The sequence below is a fragment of the Trachemys scripta genome, chromosome 1 (genome assembly GCF_013100865.1).
Source record: "Trachemys scripta elegans isolate TJP31775 chromosome 1, CAS_Tse_1.0, whole genome shotgun sequence".
Classification (NCBI taxonomy): Eukaryota; Metazoa; Chordata; order Testudines; family Emydidae; genus Trachemys; species Trachemys scripta.
Window position 1 is genome coordinate 93,272,126 of NC_048298.1, and position 23,167 is coordinate 93,295,292.

At 47.9% G+C, this 23,167-nt stretch overlaps 2 protein-coding genes across 3 annotated transcripts in view; both read right to left on the minus strand.

Annotated features, from left to right (window-relative positions):
* Positions 1-1,846: 1,846 nt before the first annotated feature.
* On the minus strand, positions 1,847-10,259 carry LOC117881029 (apolipoprotein L3-like). The gene is made up of 3 exons (XM_034777799.1): positions 9,983-10,259; positions 9,415-9,538; positions 1,847-2,816 (listed from the first exon to the last, which is right to left on the minus strand). Exons 1-3 carry the CDS (start codon positions 10,035-10,037, stop codon positions 2,021-2,023), a joined length of 975 nt encoding a protein of 324 aa, XP_034633690.1. The 5' UTR covers positions 10,038-10,259; the 3' UTR covers positions 1,847-2,020.
* Positions 10,260-19,666: 9,407 nt separating this feature from the next.
* LOC117881030 (apolipoprotein L6-like) overlaps positions 19,667-23,167 on the minus strand; it is a 36,401-nt gene continuing 32,900 nt past the window's right edge. For both annotated transcript variants that reach the window (XM_034777824.1, XM_034777813.1), the window contains exon 4: positions 19,667-21,558. In XM_034777824.1, coding sequence (XP_034633715.1) covers positions 20,667-21,558 — 892 coding nt within the window. In that variant the 3' untranslated portion in view covers positions 19,667-20,666. The remainder of the gene's footprint in view (positions 21,559-23,167) is intronic.

Here is a 23,167-nt window from a genome sequence, read left to right on the forward strand (position 1 = left end):
ATGCAGAAGTGAAAATTTGTGAACACTTTCTAGAATTTATACCAGTGAATGAAACTACTGGGAAAGCCCTCACAGATGTAATTCTACAGAGATTGGAACACTATGGAATACCTTTAGAAAATATGCGGGGCCAAGGGTACGATAACGGCTCAAACATGCGAGGACGACATGCAGGTGTACAGCAAAGAATATTGAATTTAAACAATCGAGCTTTTTTCATTCCTTGCCATGCGCATTCGCTCAATCTGGTTGTCAGTGATGCCGCCAAATCATCTAAAGATGCCGTTTCATGTTTTACCACAGTGCAAGCAATTTACAACTTTTTTAGTGCTTCCACACACCGTTGGGCAGTCTTGAAGACGCATCTTGAACAAAAACTCACACTTAAACCTCTGAGTCAAACTAGATGGGAAAGCAGGATAGAAGCTATTAGACCATTCCGATATTCATCAGGAGAGATTTACGATGCACTATTCGAAATAAGCCAGGACTTGTCGTATGATCCTTCATTTCGACATGAAGTTGAAACATTGGCTCAGAAAATGATGCAGTTTCAATTTTCATGTTGTACGGTTATTTGGCACAATATTCTAAATCAAATTAATTTGACCGGCAAAGTTATGCAGAACATAACCATAGACATATCCGAGGCAAAGATGATTTTGAATAAAATGCTGGAATATTTAAAAAAATACCGTTCAGATGAAGGATTTGAAGAAACTGTCAAAGAAGCAGCAACAATAGCAGAGGATCTTGATTTTGAACCAATGTTTGCACCTCAAAAATTCATTCGTCCTCAGGAAAAAAACAAGACAGTTTTGTTATGAGGCTCATGATGATCCTAGTCTCGATCCAAACAAAAGGTTTAAAGTTGAATGTTTCTATTGTATTTTAGATGTAGCTATAACTTCCATTGAAGAAAGATTTTGTCAGTTGCATGGTCATTGTGAAACTTTCGAATTTTTATACGATATTGGAAATATTAAAAATCAGTTTTCCAAAAAAGCAACAGAGGGTCCTGTGGCACCTTTAAGACTAGCAGAAGTATGGGGAGCATAAGCTTTCGTGGGTAAGAACCTCACTTCTTCAGATGCAAGATGACTTCTTGCATCTGAAGAAGTGAGGTTCTTACCCACGAAAGCTTATGCTCCCCATACTTCTGCTAGTCTTAAAGGTGCCAGAGGACCCTCAGTCTGAATCTGTAAAAAGCAACAAACACGGCTACCCCTCTGATACAGTTTTCTAAAGAAGACCTCATGAAGCAGTGCCAAGACCTACATTTAGCTCTCAGTACTGATAACGCTGCTGACATTGATGCAGTAGAACTGTATGATGAATTAATAGCTTTATCTGAGCTAATAACTCCTAAAACTTCTCCTCTAAAAGTATTCGAATTTATAGCAAGAAATGATTTTTTCATTCCAAACACTGCTATAGCATTACGCATTCTTTTAACATTACCAGTATCAGTGGCTTCTGGTGAGCGCAGTTTCTCAAAACTGAAATTACTAAAAAATTATTTGAGGTCCACCATGTCTCAAAATCGTATGTCAGGACTGGCATTAATTTCAATTGAAAGTACTATTGCAAAAAAATTAGATTTCACTGACTTATTAAAAGACTACGCAAGTATAAAAACCAGAAAAATTCAGTTCATATAAATTCTTTTAATTTATGAGAAACTGGAAGACACTAACGTTTTTCATTGCAGTGTATAGTTGAACTCAAATTGTAATTGTGTTTTTGTTAAAATTAAATGTTAAAATGACACTAGTAGGAAATTGTTTTATTTCACTAACTACAAATTCTCTGTTTTCATTTTTTTTTTAAATTTTAAACAGTCAAAACAAAACTGCAAAGTGCAAACGTGTAAAAGCCAAAAAAAAGTGCAGGGGGGCGGGGGGCAGCAAAAAACCTAGAGTCAGCCCTGTATGTTGCAGCCTTCTAGGAAGAGTATTTGTTTTTTATCTAACGTCTCCGTGTGTATGCCTTGAACACGATGTTTATACTTAAAAGTTTGCTAATTTGCCATATCTATCAACTCCATATACGTTGTATACAGCAAACTGATCGCCTCAAGTTTCATTTTCAGCTTCTCAGCTATTTTTCTTATTTCAGCTCCAGTCTCTCCCTTACCTCCCTCAGCTACATGTGTGAAGCTTTTCCTTATATCATAGGCTTTTTCTATGATGCCTAGTGTTGCTATTGCAACATCCTTCTGCCAGTTTCCTTTGGATGCAGCAGGTGGTGTTTCAGCTGAGTCACTTTCCATTGCCTTAGACGGTCTAGTTGTGCTAGGGCTGCTGCTTCCTTCTGACCCTGAACTAGGGTTAGCTTTTTGTTGAGTTGATTTGTTTAACTTTGTAATGTTTCTATGTAATCCTTGAGCTGAACCCGCAGCAGACATGAAATCATTCCAGTAGCTGCGGAAGGTCAGAGTCTTCTGAAAAGCTTCTAATTCACAATCCTCTTCATTAGAAATTTTCAGATAATTCAGGCCGTTTTCATATTGCTTTAGCAACTCCTCAACTTTAGCCTTTATCTGGAAGTGGTAAAGAATTTTGTATATAACTCTGGAAATATTTGCAACATCACCTAATACCTCCAAACCAACAAAGAGACGGCCACCATCTTTTACTAGATGAAAAATGCTTGAAATAAAACCCATGGTGTTTGCTGCAGTCCTTATTGTGGCACATTTCTTATGGACTTCATCCGTGTTGTCTACCATTTCCTCAAGGCATCGTATGCAGCTTTCCACCTTGTTTCTTTGCTCAGGAAACTGCTTCAGAAAGTCACCGATACTTTCTTTGTTCCTGTTGGATGACAAAGTCATATGTTTATATTTGGTGCCACAGGGTCAGTTAACACATGAGAGCTGCTAAAAGGTAAAGGCTTGGCTGGAATAATCAAATACACAAATGCAGAAGAGTTGAATGCTGGCTACCCATGGACAGTAAGTGCTCCAGTGAAACTCCGTTCTATTCAGGTTCTTATGCTGCAACCCCTCGCCTTGTATCTGAATGTGAAGATGTTGGAATGGCAGGAGATAAAAGACTGCAGAGACATAGCTCTTGGGGGAGGGTGAGATTCTATGAAGCTTCTTCTCCTGGCGGGGGCGGATGTGTAGAGGGGGCGTGCTGAGAGCCATTGAACCAAACTGTAAACCCTGGATATGGTGGAAAACTATTTCAAGCCTGGAGGTGCGGCCATAGGCACCGACTCCGTGGGTGCTCTGGGGCTGGAGCACCCATGGGGAAAAATTAGTGGGTGCTCTGCACCCACTGGCAGCCAAGCTCCCCTCACCTCTGCCCCACCTCCTCCTCCGCCTTCCCTCCCTGAGTGTGCCACGTCCCCACTCCTCTGCCTACCTCCCAACCGTTGGGGGTGGAGTTAGGGCAGGGACTTTGGCAAAGGGGTTGGAATAAGGGAAGGGCAGGGGTGGGAAGAGGCAGGGCAGGAACGGAGCTGCATGTAAGGGGTGGAGTGGGCGAGGGGCAAAGGGGGAGGTCGAACACCCAAGGAAAAGCAGGAAAGTCGGCACCTATGGGTGCTGCAGCACCCCTAGCACCTCTAGTTCCAGCACCTATGCCTCCCGGTGAGTCCCCTCTAATACTGGCCTCAGCCGCAGTGCCTACAGAACAGTCAATGATGGTTAGATGGTGGGTGTGCAGTGACTGCTACTGAAGATGCTCGTTCCAGTGTTACCTTCCCCCTCTCTCTTTGCTGTATCCACTTATTCTCCCTCTACGCCGAGGTTGTAAGCTCTTTGGCACACGGGACTACCTTTCTATTTATACATGTATGCTACATCTAGCACACCGGGAAACCCAAACCCTGTCTGAGCCTTCTAGATGCTACCACAATAGCAATAATTGTAGCTGTCTTGTCATTTGGGAGGGTTGAGACAAGAGCTCCCCCAGACAGCCAGCGGCACAGAATCAGCAGCGAGCAGTAGGATGAACAGGAACTTGAAGCTATCTGCTCTACCCGTGTGCTTGGGACCTAGACCGCCACTGGGGCGTTAGTGCAGAGCCCAGAAGTTTGACTGAGATGCCCAGACAACCAGACTCTGTGCGCAGAACAATCTACGCCTGGACACCCAGCCCACACAAGCTCCTTGTTTGGAGGAGGGGTAAGGGAGTCAACTTCTAGCAGCAGGATATGTTGCCCCTCAATTGCTTTCTGTGGGATGGAGTGTGGGGATGGGACACTCCATTGGCTTCTCAACAGAAGCCCAGCTGAGCAGAAGCACCCAGTCCCTTGCCAGCTAGTGGTCCTGAAATAGCTCGGCTACTCGAGGCATTGGAAAAGGAGAGAGAATTTTAAAAAGTGAGTGATCTTATTCACTTAGTCACTGTAATATATATATCGGACTAGGGTAGTATCCCTTTTAACAGTCCATGAGCCCTCTAGTGGCACTCTGTGTTTTAGAAGCCCCCTGTAGCGGGGTGGTTACCCCGCTCCTGCAGAGGGGTTTAAAACAGCCTGGGCAGAGGGCTGGGGCAAAGGGAAAAGCTACTGGGCTGATTGGGGAAGTAGCCATAGCTGGGCCACGCCCCAATCAGGCCCCAGCTGGCCTGTATAAGAAGGCTGGGAGCCAGGAGCTTAACAGTCTCTCTCTGCCTTCAGAGAGAGAAGGGCCTGGCTGCAGGGAGCTAGACAGGGTACCTGAGTGGAGCAGGGCTGGGGAAAGCCTGAGGATCTGGGGAGCTCCAGCCTGGATAGCCCCAGGCTGCGGCCTAGCGGAAGGCCAAGAGGTACTGGGGGTTGCAGAGGGCAGCCCGGGGCTAGGCCAAGGCAGCAGGTCCAAACCCAACCTTACCTGTGATGAGTGGCTTATACTGCAGTCTGCCCCAGGGAGCAGGGGCTAGTTGGTGACTGGCAGTGGCCTTATTCTGAGGTAAGGTGGGGATAGTGGGTGGGGGTTCCCCAGGGAGGGGAGACCTAGCGTGTGGGTACTGCCAGGGGGCAGCACCCAGAGCAAGGGGCACCGGGGTCCTCGGAGGGACACAGGGGCCTGAGGAAGAGGATAGGCGGATCACCAGCCTGCAGGGGGCGCTCCAGGACGCTGGAAGAGCTAATTCCCAAGACGACCAGCAGGAGGCGCCGCAGGGGTGAGTCCGGCCCTCTTACACCCCCGGACACCAGCCAGAGCAGCAGCGTGTATGTGACTAGGCTGCCTCCCATCTTTGTGTATGTTAGTAAACATGGTTACTTAGGGCCCAACTATGCCCATGTGGTTTCTTCATGTAGTTATTGTGTGAGGAGCAAAAGATGCAGTGCCTACATTTACTGAGATGGAAAGTATCGTTTGAGATTGGGGATGGGGAAGCACTGGTGGGATTTATTCTGAAGCACTTTGAAAAGTCACTGGAGGCAGAAGCGAGCAGCACTGCCCCTTGACTTGGAAAACCTGCAAAGCTGTTGACTCACAGGATGCTCCAGCCACTTCCCCAGTTTGTTGGTGTTCGCTTCACGCATAACAAACAGGATTTGAGCCAGTCATGCAGCACTGCTCTCAGATATCACCCTGAACTGTGTAAATCAGTGTGTCACATGCACCAAAGGAGGAAGTAAATTGCTCTGCTTTACTGGTTAAATCTCTCTTAGGGCGAGTCTGCACTTGACAGTTTCTTAAGATTTCCCACCATTGCCCTATATCCCACCTCAATGATCTGTTTGTTTTAAACAGTTGTAACCCTTCTGCCCCTCTGAGTTGGCAGCAACAAGGGCCGGGTTCAGTATCTAGGGGTTCCGTTTCAATAACGCAATGCAAAACCAGCTCGAGCCCCCACGCAGTGACCTGGGACAATTACATACCACCCCCCAGGTGCCTCTAGGAGGCAATACTTCCCCTCTCGCAAGCACGGAGTCTGAGTGTAGCAAAAGCCTTTTAATAAAGGAGGGAAACAATGCGGCATTATGTTGGGGAAAACACCACAAACAGGATTCATAACACATACCATGAGCAAAAGTTTGGCAGTGTTCTTTTCCCCTCGGGATCTTAAATCCAATCACCCCAAAGTCCAACAACCCCAAAGTCTCTGTCCCTGGTCAGTGCCGCCCCAGAGTTCAAAAGTTTATCTGCAGAGTTTTACCCCCCCAGCCTGGTTGGAAATGGGGGTGGGGGGGCACACGGGATGTTAAGGGGCACCTTATGTGGTGCGAGGCCGACTGCCCCACCTCTCTGTGGAGTTCTGCTGCAGCCTTTACCACGAATGGCTCCACTCTACCAGCCGCGCCACGCTGCTCCTCCAGCCGTACCCGCAAACTGCGCCGCTCTGCTCCCCGTTCCGTGGGCCGCTCCAACCGTCCCACAAACTGCTCAGCTCTGCCAGCCGCTCCACTCCACCAGCCATCCCATGAACCGCTCCAGCTGCCCCCGCAAATGGCTCAGCTCCGCTCGCTGTTCCATGGGCCGCTCCAACCGTCCCACAAACTGCTCGGCTCTGCCAGCTGCTTAGCAATATATCTTCAGGCTCCCCCACTGGTTAACACAGCACTCAGTGATCTCAGCTCAGCAATTTTAGCTCTTTTAGTGATTTCAGCTTGTAGTAGGGGAGCCCCAGTGCTGGTGCACCATTGGCCCAAAGTGAATTCAGTTCAGCAACTTCTAGCTAGACTCCTAATGGAAGCAAACTTAGCTCTGCTATTCAACAGTGGAGAGAGGAGGTAGTGCAACTGGTGTTCCAGGCCCTCAAAAGGGGCCCATACCATCAGGTACACATGTCCCCAACCTCTCTCAATTCACTGGGTTTTGTAACCCATGCCCGTTGTCTAGCGAGTGCTACTTAGTTACTGGTGAGTCCCTCTGTCATACAACAGTTCCACTGGCCTTGATTCACAGAATCAGGGTAACAACACTTTATTCTTCCTCCCCCAATAACAGAGAAACTGGGGATCCCACACCAGCCAAAGTAACCACTTTCAGTTGAGAGAACAGGAGTACTTGTGGCACCTTAGAGACTAACAAATTTATTAGAGCATAACCTTTCGTGGGCTACAGCCCACTTCTTCGGATGCATATAGAATGGAACATATATTGAGGAGATATATATACACACATACAGAGAGCATGAACAGGTAGATGTTGTCTTACCAACTCTGAGAGGACAATTAAGTAAGTGAAAAAAAACTTTTGAAGTGATAATCAAGATAGCCCAGTTCAGACAGTTTGATAAGAAGTTTGAGAATACTTACAAGGGGAGATAGATTCAATGTTTGTAATGGCTCAGCCATTCCCAGTCCTTATTCAATCCTAAGTTGATTGTATCTAGTTTGCATATCAATTCCAGCTCAGCAGTCTCTCGTTGGAGTCTGTTTTTGAAGTTTTTCTGTTGTAAGATAGCCACCCGCAGGTCTGTCATTGAATGACCAGACAAGTTAAAGTGTTCTCCCACTGGTTTTTGAGTATTATGATTCCTGATGTCAGATTTGTGTCCATTAATTCTTTTGCGTAGAGACTGTCCAGTTTGGCCAATGTACATGGCAGAGGGGCATTGCTGGCACATGATGGCATATATCACATTGGTAGATGTGCAGGTGAACGAGCCCCTGATGGTATGGCTGATGTGATTAGGTCCTATGATGATGTCACTTGAATAGATATGTGGACAGAGTTGGCATCAGGCTTTGTTACAAGGATAGGTTCCTGGGTCAGTGTTTTTGTTCAGTGATGTGTGGTTGCTGGTGAGTATTTGCTTCAGGTTGGGGGGTTGTCTGTAAGCGAGGACAGGTCTGTCTCCCAAGATCTGTGAGAGTAAAGGATCATCTTTCAGGATAGGTTGTAGATCTCTGATGATGCGCTGGAGAGGTTTTAGTTGGGGGCTGAAGGTGACAGCTAGTGGTGTTCTGTTATTTTCTTTGTTGGGCCTGTCTTGTAGGAGGTGACTTCTGGGTACTCGTCTGGCTCTGTCAATCTGTTTTTTCACTTCAGCAGGTGGGTATAGTAGTTTTAAGAATGCTTGATAGAGATCTTGTAGGTGCTTGTCTCTGTCTGAGGGATTGGAGCAACTGCGGTTATATCTTAGAGCTTGGCTGTAGACAATGGATCGTGTGGTGTGTCCTGGATGGAAGCTGGAGGCATGTAGGTAAGTGTAGCGGTCAGTAGGTTTCCGGTATAGGGTGGTATTTATGTGACCATCGCTTATTAGCACAGTAGTGTCCAGGAAATGGACTGCTTGTGTGGATTGATCTAGGCTGAGGTTGATGGTGGGACGGAAATTATTGAAATCATGGTGGAATTCCTCAAGGGCTTCTTTTCCATGGGTCCAGGTGATGAAGATGTCATCAATGTAGCGCAAGTAGAGTAGGGGCTTTAAGGGACGAGAGCTAAGGAAGCGCTGTTATAAGTCAGCCATAAAAATGTTGGCATCCTGTGGGGCCATGCGGGTACCCATAGCAGTGCCGCTGACTTGAAGGTATATATTGTCCCCAAATGTGAAATAGTTGTGGGTGAGGACAAAGTTCAGCCACCAGGTTAGCTGTGACATCATTTCAGTTGTTGTTGTCCCAGGCTAGGCGGGTGGGTGTGCCTATGCAAACAAGATCAGCCCCTGAAGTTCTTTTCCACCCTCGCCATAATTCACCACCAGATGTCAGGGTAGAGCTTATCCTGACTCTGCTTACACAGTGAATGGGGAAAGAGCCAGAATCTTAACTGTTAAAATGAAAGCTGAATTCAGGCTGAATGTGTAACAGTTGCGAGACATAGGAACTGCCAGGTTGGATCATACCCTAGTTGTCCATCTACAGTAGTTCAGTATCCTGTCCCTGACAGTGGCCAGCACCAGATGCTTCAGAGGAAGTGGCAAAAAAAACCCTGCAGCAGGCAGCTCTGGTATAACCTGCCCCCAGGGAAAGTTTCCCCCTAAACCCCAATAGTTAGAGGTTGTCCTATGCGCTGAAGCTTGAGAGTGGGACATCTTTCTATCATAACTGGCACCTGGAGACTGTCTCACTCCGCATAGTAAGGAACCTGACTTTGATTAACATTGATGGACTTTGAGTGCAAAGGATAGCCTTAAAAATACTAATCCTAGGTACTAATTCTCAGAAGCCCTGTTTATCCTAGGGAAATTTTCTAAAAAATTCCCACTCTGTCTAATGTCAGTTCAGCTTCACAGACATTAGTAACATTGAGAGCCGCAGCTCAGGACTGATGCTGCTGGCTTTAATGTTGTGTCATGTAACCCCGCTCAAGGCAGATCTAATACATTTTCAGTACAAAATAATACATCTGAAACGTTTCACAGACTATGCACCTATGCACAGAACTGGAATACCACAGCCTGCATTTTTCACATAACATGGAACCTTGTGCAGTACTAAAGGGGAAGTAAATTAAAGCAGATCAACTGGTTAACTTCTGTTAGAGAAAATTCTTAACTGACCAAAATTTCTGTGCATTACCTCTCAAGATAAACCACGGCCTGCTTGATCATCATCAAATCTTCAGCATTCAAGTCAGGGACAAACTTGTCCACCAGTATCCTCTTCAGATGCTTTGATATTTCAAGGTTGTCATCGAGATTTTCTAAATCAAATTTAAAATAGTTAAACCAAGTATTCCCTTGTGTTTCGCATGAGAGTCAAATTAAGAGGGGGTAGGAAGCTACAGCCCGTGGTTCATGCACTGTGCTGCGGTATAGGAGATTAGAACTCAGTTCCAAGTCCTGATCCTTCATTCCCTGGACTCACAAGGCCTGGAAATGCGCCTCATAATCATGTAGAAGACCCAGATTTGGGTCCCAGTCTCTCTCACTGCAGGCCAAGTGTAATTGGGAGTGTTTTACAGGTTACCTGGTTGACTCTGCTTAGGGTCCCAGTCTCTCATGGCCAACGGGATCATGAGAGAGGAAAGCAGGAAATCCTGGCCCCGAAAGGGTGTGTTAAGTGTGATGCACTAGTTCTGAACAGTGAAAAATAGGGAGAGAGAGAGATTGAGAAACAGCCTGAGCTGCAGCAGATATACAGGTACCTTCAGAAATTCTAGATGCTCCTGAAGACATCCTGGAGGAAAATACCCTCTGCATCTTCTCTGTTGAACCCTTCAGGAGTATCTTGTTAAAGGTGACTCAAGAGGAGACTGATGTGGCTGTATGGAATGACTCAGAGTCTAGTTCCTGGTGGGAATAGGTGCCCATATTATAAAACTATCAGTGGAGTCAAAATTGGCATGAGCTTTGTTGGTAGCCTCAGGGATTCCATGGGCAACATTCCCACTCCTGAGAGATGTAGCTATACTGAAGCCCTGGTGTACACAGTACTAGGTCATTGGAAGAATTCTTCTGTCAACCTAGCTACTGCCTCTCAGGCAGGACCGGCTCCAGGGTTTTTGCCGCCCCAAGTGGCGGGAAAACAAACAAACAAAAAAACCCACGATTGCAATTGCGATCGGCGGCACTCCGGTGGCAGCTCCACCGCGCCACTTTCTTCTTCGGTGGGAATTCGGTGGCAGGTGCTTCCCTCCGAGAGGGACCCGCCGCCGAATTGCCACCGAACAGCCCAACATGCCGCCCCTTCCCCTTGGCTGCCCCAAGCACCTGCTTGCTGGCTGGTGCCTGGAGCTGGCCCTGCTCTTGGGAAGGTGGATTAACTATGCCAATGGGCGAACTCTTCCAGTCAGTGTAGGTAGTGTCTACGCTGAAGCACTATGGCGACGCAGCTGCAGTGGTGCCACTGCACCACTGTAGCATTTTAAGCATAGACAGAGGCGATGTGTGGGGTGGCCTCTGGGGTGATGTGCCCTCCCCCACAGATTTGCTGCTTGGTTTGTACTGAGCATGCTCACACAGACTGAACAGGCTCAGTAACATCTGCTGAAGCTGCTGCCCTCCTCCCCCCCCCAATGGGCAGGTTTCTGAGTGTAAACATACCCTGAATGCCTTTCCAAGACCTGAGGAAGAGCTTGTCTTTTTCACCAACGGAAGTTGATCCAATAAAAGATGTTACCTTGTCTTTCAATTAGTTTATTTTGCCTTAATCTGGCAAATGTCAGATTGAAATGCCATTTGACTGAAACATAAGGCTGTTCTCAATGTGTAGAAGGCAGAACACTAATAAATCTTCAGTGCTCTGCAGAATCTTCTTTGCAGTAGAAATAAAACCGATCACATTTCTGGCTTGGACTCTTATCTGTAGATGCTAGATGAAGCACTAGAAAATATATCATGAGGAACAATCTTGTGCTAGCAGGGCACGACAGGGGAGTGGACTCAATTACCTTGGTAGATCTTTTTCATCTGTAATTTCTTTGTTCCCTTAATTTAAAAACTGGCCATTTAAAGTGCTCTGGGCGGCTAGTTGTCTTGGCCTCAGTAATTTAATTTAACAGCTCATGTTCAGAGCCTTGTAAGTGTGTCCTGGTAACGATGTGGGTTGGGTTCAAGAGCACATCGTAGTAAGGAAGGTAAAGTTAATATTAACAACAGCACTGCATTAGGACGACCATTTAAGAGAAGGAAAGCAAAGTGAATCTGGTTGCTGTGACCATCAGAAACAGTCCGCCGTATGTTTTCTATAGTAAATAGTTCAGGTTTTACTAAGAATTCCAACTCCAGTGTGTTCTGTTTGCCAGCAGGAGGCAAAACAGTAGCACCTTGCTTGATAAATATAGAAGATCTAAATCAATAGTTCAAATGAAATCCCATTGCACTTACCTCTCGGGCTGCCATTTGTTTGTCTGTATCGTGATTTGTATGGCTTTCCCTCTCCACTGACACCCAGGCTGTGCTGTGGGAGGACAAAAAGCAAAGCTTTAAAAAGAAAGTGGAAACAGGAAACTGATGAGATAGAAACCGAAAGCAGATCCGATGGGGATTTTAGTGTGTGTTTTGCAAGGTTAAATTAAGGTCTTGGGGCTCTGGTTAAGAATCCTGCATTAAATTGCTTTTCATCATATGCAGAAAGCCTGTCTGTAGAGAAAAGATTTATATAGGGATGAGTATGAAACTCCTGGGTACCTCTTACCACCCAGTTCAACATTCAGCCAGCAGACGGCTCTCTAATCCTTCTAGAGTCCAGCACAGGAGAGGGAAGGAGGAGGTCTGACTGGCTTTAGCAAGAGCGGGGCCCGCCTCCTGGGGGCGGGGCTTGCAGCAAGCCCCGCCCCCAGGACCCGAGCCGCGCCGCGGGAGGGGGGGGACCTGAGCCACGCCGCGTGGGGGTGGACCCGAGCCGCGCCGCGGGGGAGGGGGGGGAAGAGACCCGAGCCGTGCCGTGCGGGGGGGAAGAAGAGAGCCCCGCCGCGGGGTGGGACGGGGAGACCCGAGCCGCGCCACGGAAGCCGCGCCGGGGGGGGGGGGGGGGGGGGCGCCCCCCCGCGGGGGGGGGGGGGGGGGGGGGGGGACGGACCCGAGCCGCGGGGGCCGGGCCGGAGCCGGGCCGCGGGGCCCGGGCTGGAGCCAAGCCGGGCCAGAGCCGCTGGGGCCTGCGAGAACGGGCCGCGCCTCCCGGGAGCCCTTCTCCCGCCCCCACCACCCCAGCTTACCTTGTGCTGCCAGCCCGCCCCTGCTTCTTTTCAGACTTCCCGCGAATCAGAGATTCGCGGGAAGCAGGGGAGGGGGCGGAGCATTCAGGGGAGGGGAGGAGGGGGAAGTGAGCTGGGGCGGGTGGACAGCTGCAGTGCGGGGGCCCTCTTGGCGCGGGGCCCAATTGGCTGAATCGGCCTAAAGCCGGCCTGTCTGGGGAGGGACCTGGCTCAGAAGAGAGCTGAGGGCTCTGTGGAAGGAGCTGGCTCTTGAAAGAAGTCCAGGCAGCTTGAGAGCTGGGGCTGGATCAAATCACAGCCTGTTGCTGGCAAGGGATCAGCACTAGCTGCTGCCAGGGGTACATCAGGTAGAGAGGTCACACCAAGACTCTTTCCTTCATCACCTAGTACTGGGCTGTCCTTGGCCTTGGGGACTCTTGAGTTAGGAGCTGGTGGGCTGATCATTTAAAGCCTGTGACTTTAAAGCAATTGTGCTGAGGGTCTTTGCACCTTACCCCTGCAGGCCTAGTTATCCTCTATGTTATCACAGTGAATGGGTGCTCACCGAGGGCTACAGCTGAAAGAACCCAGTGCTTGGAGCAACTAAAACATTCACCTCCGGGGGTGATCCGGGGTGTGGTTCATCCAGTGTGGTACCAGATACCTACAAGTCAGTGATCCACAGCACTCGGCGACGCCCTGCACTAGGGTTGGATACAGTGTCCCGTGGCTTGCAAAGTACAGCTCACACGTGAGGGTGTTGCCATCTTCTAATCCTCGGCTCCACTTACAGAGCTGTAAAAGATCTGCCTTGCTCCCTCAGGGACAGTGCAGTGTGTAGTGTGGACATGTGCTGAGTCGGAGGAAGATTCAGCTACAAAGGCGCAGTGGTACCTGCTGTCGTTGCTGGGTTTTTTGAGCCTCGCGTTTGTACCAGCATGTGAGTCCCTTACGCTGTCACCGGGACCCATCTTTAACATCCCTGGCTTTGTCACTGCACGGAACAGTCTGTGTTGCAGAGATTATCTTGGTCGGTTTTAGCATGAAATGAATCTGCACTTAATGCATCTTTTCGAGTGTGGCCACCAGATGGCTTCAGATCATGCCAGTGGCTAGAAAGAAATTTGGACTACAATAGAGGTATCAGCAGGAACGTAACGTTTGAATATGCAGGAAGAGCTTCAATGTCTGCCAGTTCAGTTCAGTACGATAGTTGGTTAGGGTCAGATATACATGACTGGGGAAATGCTAGACAAAGGATGTGAAAACTTCTAAGAGAGAGACCAGAGTCTGTTCTGGGCAGCCTAAGGAGACTAAAGGGAGATGACAGGGGACGTGGTTATTTGGAGGAGGGGGACTTGGGAGGTCTGACACTGGAATGGATGAGAGACACACAAGAGCCCAATGCTGTTACGGGCCTGAGGCACAACGTTCTGGGAGTTTGGATCCAGGGTTTTAATTCAGCTCATTAAAGGGCTGGAGGCCTCCCCAAACTGCAGACTTGGAACTGGCCTTCCCAGGAGTGCATGGATGGTTGTGTCTGGGATTTTGGCTTGGGCCTATTACTAGCCCCTCTGTGTGGGAAGCTGCCTAAGCAGGGAAAACAGGACATGCTGTGTTTGGAATGAAACCTTTTAGTAGAATATGCTGACTCTGGCTCAATTTGTGTGTGAATGTTCAGAAACGAGCTCCCATCACGTGTCAGTGGAAAGGTTATTCTCCCTCTCTTTGCAACCTGGGTGTCACCTGTGATTTTGATGTCACAATAACTTAGCTATTCTGAATGTACCAACACTCTGCCTGGATCCCTCCTCAGCCTGCTAGGAGTTGAAGGTCAGGCCATGGTCATCCTCCCCAACTCTCTGCTCTCCCACTCCCCCAGTTTGCAGTAAAGTCTTGGATTTGGCATGTGACCTCAATGTCACAACCATCTGGGCAATCTGTGCTGGGAATGGGCATCATATGAATGGTGTGTGTTGCCATATTGATCCTAGCTAGTACAGTGGGCGGCTGAACCTGTTCGGAAGGCTCTGGGCTCTACTGTGGTACAAATAAGGATGCACTTTCTGAACGGCAGGGCTGGCTTTTGGGGGTTTCTGTGTATGTTTTTGCCAAAGCAACGTGTATTTTTAAGTTGGAAACAAAATGAACGCGAGGCCCTCAGTGCTCCTCCATTTATATGATCAGTAATTTTGAAAAAGTGTTTTTTAATTTCCATGTCTGCTCCTTTCAGACTACAGTTTTATTTTCCAGCTGGATTAATTTTTTTCAAACACATTTTTAATTCATTCATAATGAGTCAGGAATTAAACTGCATGTGTCTAATGGGAAATACATGTGCCCAGCGAGGGTTTCATATGCCTGCCAAGCTAGCTCTGTTTCGTCTTAACTCTTCACGGCATAAAACACCAATAAACCCCTCTTTTGCCAGGTCTGGTCTCTTGGTCTCAAAGGCAAGACATGGGAGCAATGTCACAGCTGCTGTACAGGGTGCATTCTCTAAGGCACTGGCTTTCTCTTGTTTTCCCTTCAAGGGCTGATTCATAGACTCATAGACTCATAGACTTTAAGGTCAGAAGGGACCATTATGATCATCTGGTCTGACCCCCTGCATGCTGCAGGCCATAAAACCGTCCCTACCCCTTCCCTGGACTCTGCTGTTGAAGTCCCCAATCCTGTTTTAGGTGACTTCAATTGGCAGAAACCCTCCTGCTAGTGATCCCTGCCCCATGCTGCGGAGGAAGGCGAAAAACCTCCAGAGGCTCAGCCAATCTGCCCTGGAGGAAAATTCCTTCCCGACCCCAAATATGGCGATCAGTAAGACCCCGAGCATATAGGCAAGAGTCTCCAGCCTGACCCCTGTCAGCCATTATACAATTTACCTACCATTTCTTGGTTTTCCTTGACTACTATGTTTTACCATTAAACCATTCCCTCCATAAATTTATCTAACTTAATCTTAAAACCAGACAGGTCCGTCGCCCCCACCGTTTCCCTCGGAAGGCCGTTCCAATATTTCACCCCTCTGACGGTCAGAAACCTTCGTCTAATTTCAAGCCTGAACCTCCCCACGGCCAGTTTATATCCATTCGTTCTCGTATCCACATTAGTACTAAGCTGGAATAATTCTTCTCCCTCCCTCGTATTAATCCCTCTAATATAGTTAAAGATAGCAATCATATCCCCCCTCAGCCTTCGCTTTGTCAGACTAAACAACCCAAGCTCCTCTAGTCTCTTTTCATACGACAGGTTTTCCATTCCTCTGATCATCCTAGTGGCCCTTCTCTGCACCCGTTCCAGTTTAAGTTCATCTTTTTTAAACATGGGAGACCAGAACTGCACACAGTACTCCAAATGAGGTCTCACCAGCGCCTTGTACAATGGAAGCAGGACCTCCTTATCCCTACTAGATATACCTCGCCTAATGCATCCCAAGACAGCATTGGCTTTTTTCACCGCCACGTCGCATTGTCGACTCATAGTCATCCTGCGGTCTACCAGGACCCCTAGGTCCTTCTCCTCTTCCGTTACTTCTAACCAATGCGTCCCCATCTTGTAACTAAAATTTTTATTAGTCATCCCCAAATGCATCACCTTACACTTTTTACTATTAAATTTCATCTTATTCCTGATACTCCAATTCACAAGCTCATTCAAGTCTCCCTGCAGGATATCCCTATCCTCCTCCGAATTTACAACGCCTCCCACCTTCGTATCATCCGCAAACTTTATCAGCCCACTCCTGCAATCGGTCCCGAGGTCAGTTATAAATAAATTAAATAAAATGGGTCCCAAAACCGAACCTTGAGGCACTCCACTAGTAACCTCCCTCCAACCCGACAGTTCACCCTTTAATACGACCCGCTGCATTCTCCCCATTAACCAATTCCTTATCCACCTCTGGATTTTCATATCGATCCTCATGTTTTTCAGTTTAACCAATAATTCCTCATGGGGTACAGTATCAAACGCTTTACTGAAATCCAGGTATATTAGGTCCACCGCATTTCCCTTATCTAATAAATCCGTTACTTTCTCAAAGAAGGAGATCAGATTCGTTTGGCACGATCTGCCCTTCGTAAAACCATGTTGTAATTTATCGCAATTGCCACTAACCTCCAGGTCCTCAACTAGTTTCTCTTTCAGAATTTTCTCTAACACCTTGCACACTACAGATGTTAAACTAACAGGCCTGTAGTTACCCGGATCACTTTTTTTCCCTTTCTTGAAAATAGGAACCACATTAGCTATTCTCCAGTCTAACGGGACCACCCCCGAGTTTACAGATTCATTAAATATTATCGCTAACGGGCCTGCTATTTCCCGTGCCAATTCCTTCAATATTCTCGGATGAAAATCGTCCGGTCCTCCCGACTTAGCCCCATTAAGGCATTCAAGTTTTGTTTCTACCTCGGATACGGTAATCCCCCATCCTGAATGCCCCTCTGTAGTGGTGCTAGTATCCCTAATACCTTCATTGGCCTCATTAAACACCGATGCAAAATATTCATTGAGATATTGCGCCATGCCTAGATTGTCTTTAATCTCCTCTCCGGCAATAGTCTTCAGCGGTCCCACTTCTTCTTTCTTTGCTTTCTTCCTATTTATGTGGCTGTAAAACCTCTTACTATTGCTTTTAATTCCCCTCGCTAGGTCCAACTCTACACGGCCTTTGGCCTTTCTCACTCTATTTCTACATTCTCTGACTTCGCTAAGGTAAGTTTCTTTACTAATCCCTCCCCTCTTCCACTCTTTGTACGCTTTCTGTTTCTTCCTAATCGCCCCTTTGAGTCCGTCGCTCATCCAGCTCGGTCTAAATCTCCTGCTTTGTAATCTTTTTCCCTTTTTTGGAATGCAGGCCTCCGACAGCTCATGCATCTTTAACTTGAAGTAATCCCAGGCTTCTTCTGCCTTTAGATCCATTAATACGTTTGCCCAATCCACTTCCCTTACCAGTCCCCTTAATTTGTTAAAATTGGCCTTTTTAAAATTATAAACCCTAGTCTTTGACTTAATTCTGTTACTCCTCCCATGTATTTTAAACCGAATTAGCTCATGATCACTGGAGCCCAAATTGTCCCCCACTACCACTTCCTCAACGAGGTCCTCACTACTTACCAGAATCAAATCTAAAATGGCCTCCCCCCTCGTCGGTTCAGCTACCACTTGATGAAGGAATTGATCAGCAAGCACATCTAGGAACATCTGAGCCCTATTATTACTACTAGCGTTTGTGCCCCAATCTATATCTGGGAAGTTAAAGTCCCCCATAATTACACAGTTTCTATTAGTAATTACTTCTCTAAACACATTAAATAGTTCCTTATCCATATCTTGGGTCGATCCCGGCGGTCTATAGCACACTCCAAGCACTATCCCCGGAGAGGCTCTAGTAGTCCTATTACCCAGTGTGAGTATTGCCCAGACGGACTCTGTGTTATCTAATCCATCAACTATTATTTCTTTACAGCTTATTTCACTATTGACATACAATGCCACCCCCCCACCTTTACCTTTATTCCGGTCTTTCCTAAACAGCGCATACCCCTCCATACCTGCGTTCCAGTCGTGACTGCCATTCCACCACGTTTCTGTTATTCCTACGATATCTGGTTTCAGCTCTTGGACCAAGAGCTCCAATTCCTCCATTTTATTACCTAGGCTTCTGGCATTGGTGTATAAACACCCTAATGTATGTCGTTTAGCCTGTCTCCCATTAGTAGCACTATAAGTTGCGGGCCTCCTTGCGTCCGTCCCCCCTGTCCTTCCTATGTCCAATCTCATCTCCCCGGCTATGTCTCCTCTCATTTTACTCACCTTTTCCATACTGGAATCTGGCGTGGAGATTAACTGTGCATCTCCCAACCTTCTCCCCAAACTTCCTAGTTTAAAGCTCTTTTGATAAGATGAGCCAGCCTCCCTCCCAGAAGTCTATTTCCTTCCCTACTCAGGTGAAGCCCATCCCGCGAGAACAGGTGTCTGTCCCCGAAAGCCTCCCAGTGGCCATACATCCCAAAGCCCTCCTTATAGCACCACTCTCTTAGCCAACTATTTATTCTCACAATCCTATCAGCCCTTTGCTGCCCTTCCCTCGGAACGGGCAGAATCCCACTAAAGATAATCTGAGCCTCTATCTCCTTGAGCGTCTTCCCCAGCCTGGCATAATCTCCCTTGATTCTCTCTAACGAGAACCTAGCCGTGTCATTCGTTCCTACATGAAGGATTATCAAGGGGTTCTTACCTGCTCCTTTTAGGATCCTTTTCAACCGCAGGTCCACATCGCGTATCTTTGCCCCCGGTAGACAGCACACCCTTCTGTTCTCCGGGTCCGCCCTGGTCACAGGCCTGTCCAATCTCCTCAGTAAAGAGTCTCCAATTACATACACCTGCCTTCGCCTGGCAACAGTGCGATCTAGTAATCTAGTCTCTAGTCCCTCTAGTCCTGACCTGTGCCTGTTCTTATCTTCCCTTATGCTCCCCCTTATGCCTTCCTGATTCCTCCCGGGGCCCAGAATTGGTGCTGTCTCCATCAACTCCTCCCCTCTCTCTCTCGGACTAGCTGCTCTTCTCTTCTTCCTCACTCTCCCACCTTCAGCCGCCACCTGCTGCCCCTCCACCTCGCTATCCAAACACTCGAACCTATTCCTGAGTTCTATTCCCCCCTCGCTGGCCCTTCTTTTCCTTGGCCTGCTTCTCACAGTCACATGCTTCCACCTCCCATGTTCTCCCCCTTCCATTCCCCTCTCACCGTCCTCTGCCTCTACCTGCGCTGCAGGACACTCTCCTTCAGCCCCTCCTTGCCTGTCCTCCATCAGCTGCTCAAACCCCCGCCTAAACTCCACCAGGGTATCTACCTGCATCTCCAGCCCCTTAATCTTTTCCTCCAGTAACACTATCAGGCGACACTTCATACACACATACCTGTGTTCCAGCTCCCCTGCTAGGACCATATACATACCACAGCTTCCACATGCAGCCATCTGCATTCTGTCTGCTCCTGCTGCTTGGCTCATGCCTGCTGCACTCCCTGCCCACAGCACCTGTGGAAGCAGAGCACACACCGAACCCCGCCCTCCTGCCTCCCCCTTTACCTCCCCCTGCAAACTCCCTCTCAAACTCCCCTGTTAGCCGCCCTGTTTGCTGCCTCCGGTGCCGCTGCTCGCAGCCTTCCTTTTTCTCTAAGTTACTGTCTGTACATCAGCTCCCTCTTGGTACTCTGGTCCCGAGGATATGGAGGCACGTATATTGGTTCCTGGTTAGTGCTGGCTGAGCCCATAAGAACTCATTAGCCTCTTCTCTGCTAGAGTGAGGGTGTGCCCCTCCCCTGAAATGTAAAAGGTTTGACTCTCCACCTTCTGGAAACACCGCTTTGCTACTCTCCATGCTAGTTCATGGCTGTGTGGTTGGTTAAAGCACGCTGGCTAGCCTAGAACTGCTAGGACTCCACGGCATGGCTTTAATTTCAAATGAAGGGAGTTGAGGGAATCTCCCCTTCTCCAGATGCTCTTGCAGATGGGGGTGAATTTCAGAACTTTGGAGAAATTTCTCTCCCTCAAGCCTTCTCTTCACACCGAGCCCCAGTTTCCACTGAGTCTGTACAACCCCCAGCGTTGAGGCACGTAAGTGCTACTCTAATATAAAAATAATGGTGGCAAGGCACAAATATCTCAGGTATTTCTATCTATTTGCTGAGGTGAATTAAAATGCTTCAGTGAGCATTACAGCTGTGGGCAAGGCAGCTAATACACTCAAATCAGAAAGGAAGAAGTGTAATGCTTTACAAGTTCATTTGAAAAGCAGTTACTGCTCTTGTAATTTCACTCCTGAGCAGATCTCTCACACATGCCTACAGGATATTGTTGCTTTCTCTTAAGCATAGGCAAAATAGGATAAATTCCTAGCAGGATGATTCATGGTGTCCCAGGTTCTGAATTAACAAAATGTTGTTCAGTAGCACGACGTCTCCTGATCCTTTCACTGAATTCCAAACGCAGGAGGGAGTGAATTACGGTATCAATCTCTTTGAACTGTTCAGATCGCTTAATGCTTTTGGTCAAAGTGGAGCTGGCATCTCCTTGTTAGTTGGCATCGTGTGTAGCTTTTGGGGGCTTTGACTTCCTACCACAATCTCCCCTCCCCTTGTGAATTGGTTCTTCTCCTGGCCCAGTGCTGGAAATGGGAACTTGTGTCTCATTTATTCATATACCATGCCTTTCAGCTCCTCATACAGCTCGCTGAGATTCTGAAGGTCCTTTTCAAGTTGGCTAGCTTTTTCTCTTATATCTGCTGCAGCCTCTGCCTTCGCCCCCTCAGTTAAATGGATGGAGTCTTTCACGAGACTGTAGGCATCAAACACGACAAAAACTCCTGCGGCTGTGGCACCGAGCACCCTCGCACTTTTGGACATGGCAAGAGTGGTCCCAGCTAAGGCTTTTTGCACTTGCTTGGTCCCCTTTGCTGTGTTCCGGGCTGTCCTCCCAGCCGCGGTGAGCCGTTGTGCTAAGGCTTTCAAACCAGGGTTAGCTTTCACCACTTTGAATGCTCTTACGTTGGTTCTTATCCCCTTAACGCTTTTGTAGACTACCTCTGGAATTTTACTAGCAGTGGAAAGGACGTGTGTCAGATGGTTGCCCATGGCCTCGCTCTTTGGGGAGGTGATGGGTCTGAAATCCACTTCATCGGGGTGGGTCAGTGTTTTAAGGTTGCTTTGGCATTCCACCAGCAGGTCGTTGGCTTTGCTCCTTTCCTTCGAATTGCTGACGTTCTCATATATGCTGACAGAAATGCTGGTAGCCGCTGCTGCTGCCCCTAAGCCAATCCCAGTTGCCGTGAGAGCCAAACTCCCCCCTGCTGTCAGCGGTGCTAAGGTCAGCCCAAGGATGGTCAAGATGCCAGACGCCAGGCTCGTGGAGTTTGCGGCCATGTTGGCAATGGTGCAGTTCTTATGGATCAGGTCAATGTTGTCTGCCATGTCCTTAAGGCACTGGATACACTTCTCTATCTCCTTTCTCTGCTCAGGGAACTGCTTCAGAAAGACCATGATATCTTCACTGGCACTCTCTTCCCAGGGGATGATTCCTTCAGACCTGTTAGAAGCCAAAGGTATATTTTCGTCACTGCAAGAGACCTTATAGTTGTGCTGTGAAAAGTGACTGTTAAAAAAGCGCCTTCTTCCTCAGCAGATCTGTTCCCTTGTGTGTATCAGAGTCATTGCTATGCCTGGCAGTGAAAATATTTTCTGACATATGCAGAGACTGTGTGTTCTAATGGCTGAGGTAGTGCACTGGGACTTGGGAGACACCTGGTTCTTATTTTGGCTCTGCCATTCACTGGCTGGGTGACCCTGGGCAAGTCACTTTACCTCTGGGCCTGTTTCCCCACCACCCTTTGCCTTGATCATAATCTCTTTGGGGCAGGGCTTGTCTCCTAGCTTGTGTGATACAGTGCCCTGCACAATGGCGCCTCAGTCTTGGTTGGAATCTCTAGGCGCTATTGGAATTCAAATAATAACGATACTGCCAGCCTTGTAAACTCAGCAAGTATCCCGGGGCTAGTCTACACTAGAGAATTAGATCAACCCAACTACATCGCTCAGGGGTGTGAAAAATCCATCTCCCTGAGTCATGGAGTTAAGCTGATCTAAGTCCCCGTGTGGGCTGTGCTAGGTTGAGGGAAGAATTCTTCTGTCGACCAAACTACCGCCTCTCAAGGAGGTGGATTAATTACGGCAACCGGAGAGCCTCTCCCCTCACTGTAGTAAGTGTCCACAATGAAACACTACAGTGATGCAAAAATGGCAATATTTTAGGTTTCGACATAGACGCTATCCCTTACATACTTATCTGGCCTCCATTGCCATAGAACTGGGTGCCTCCTATTCTTAATGTATTTATCCTCCCTACACCCCCGTTAGGAAGGGTAGTGCTGCACTGAGGCACAGTGTGAGTTGCCCAAGGTCACACATACAGTCTGTGGCAGAGCAGGGAACCCAGGACTCCTAAGTCTCAGGGTAGACCCCCTAACTGCTGGACCACACTTTGTGCATTATCACCTCAATGAACGTTCTGCAGATACTACCCTCAGCTACAGCTGTGCAATGCCTTGTCTTCCAAAATGCTGCCCTCAGTTACACCTCTGCCTTCAGGGTAGCTGCTCTGGTGTAATTAAAGGGTCATTTGAAGACAGGTTCCACAGGTGGCACTGCAGTTGGGTTTACTGGACAATGACGTGTGAGCCAGGAAAGAATCCAGCTCACGCTCTTGGAGCTGCGCTGGTTCTGCAGGGCTAACAGGAGTAACTTCTCATTGCTTTTATTTGTAGGCTGAATAATATTTTTTCCTGGAAATCATAAAAGTGCAGTAAGTGAGGAATCCCACGGCACCATTTTGAGTGTTGCTTTTCAGTCAGCTCCACCCTGTGGTGCTGCTAACCAGTTTCTGGTGACTTCCTACTTTCCATATTAGGGAAGATCAGGGGAATGATCTGTTGGGTTTTTCAAATTAATTTTGTCCGCAGGGAAGGTGAGAGAAAACAATCAGAGCTCTGCATTTTTTCAGCCTCTCCCCTTTCCTTCCTGTGTTCTTGGCAGCAGCTCTGGTCTCTCTCAGTGCCATGGGCAAAGAAGTCACCTGCATTTGGCTCAAATGCAAATAAATAATTGACCCTGTGGCTGTGCCTGCTCCATCAAAATGAGTT

What these genes read in the sequence shown, in the direction of transcription:
- LOC117881029 (XM_034777799.1), bottom strand. Translation starts at nt 10,037, where the DNA reads ATGCAGAGGGTATTTTCCTCCAGGATGTCTTCAGGAGCATCTAGAATT. An exon ending in AGCATCTAGAATTTCTGAAG is followed by an intron (nt 9,539 to 9,982) that starts GTACCTGTATAT and finishes AATTTGATTTAG; the next exon opens with AAAATCTCGATGACAACCTT. An exon ending in GCCGTGGTTTATCTTGAGAG is followed by an intron (nt 2,817 to 9,414) that starts GTAATGCACAGA and finishes GTCATCCAACAG; the next exon opens with GAACAAAGAAAGTATCGGTG.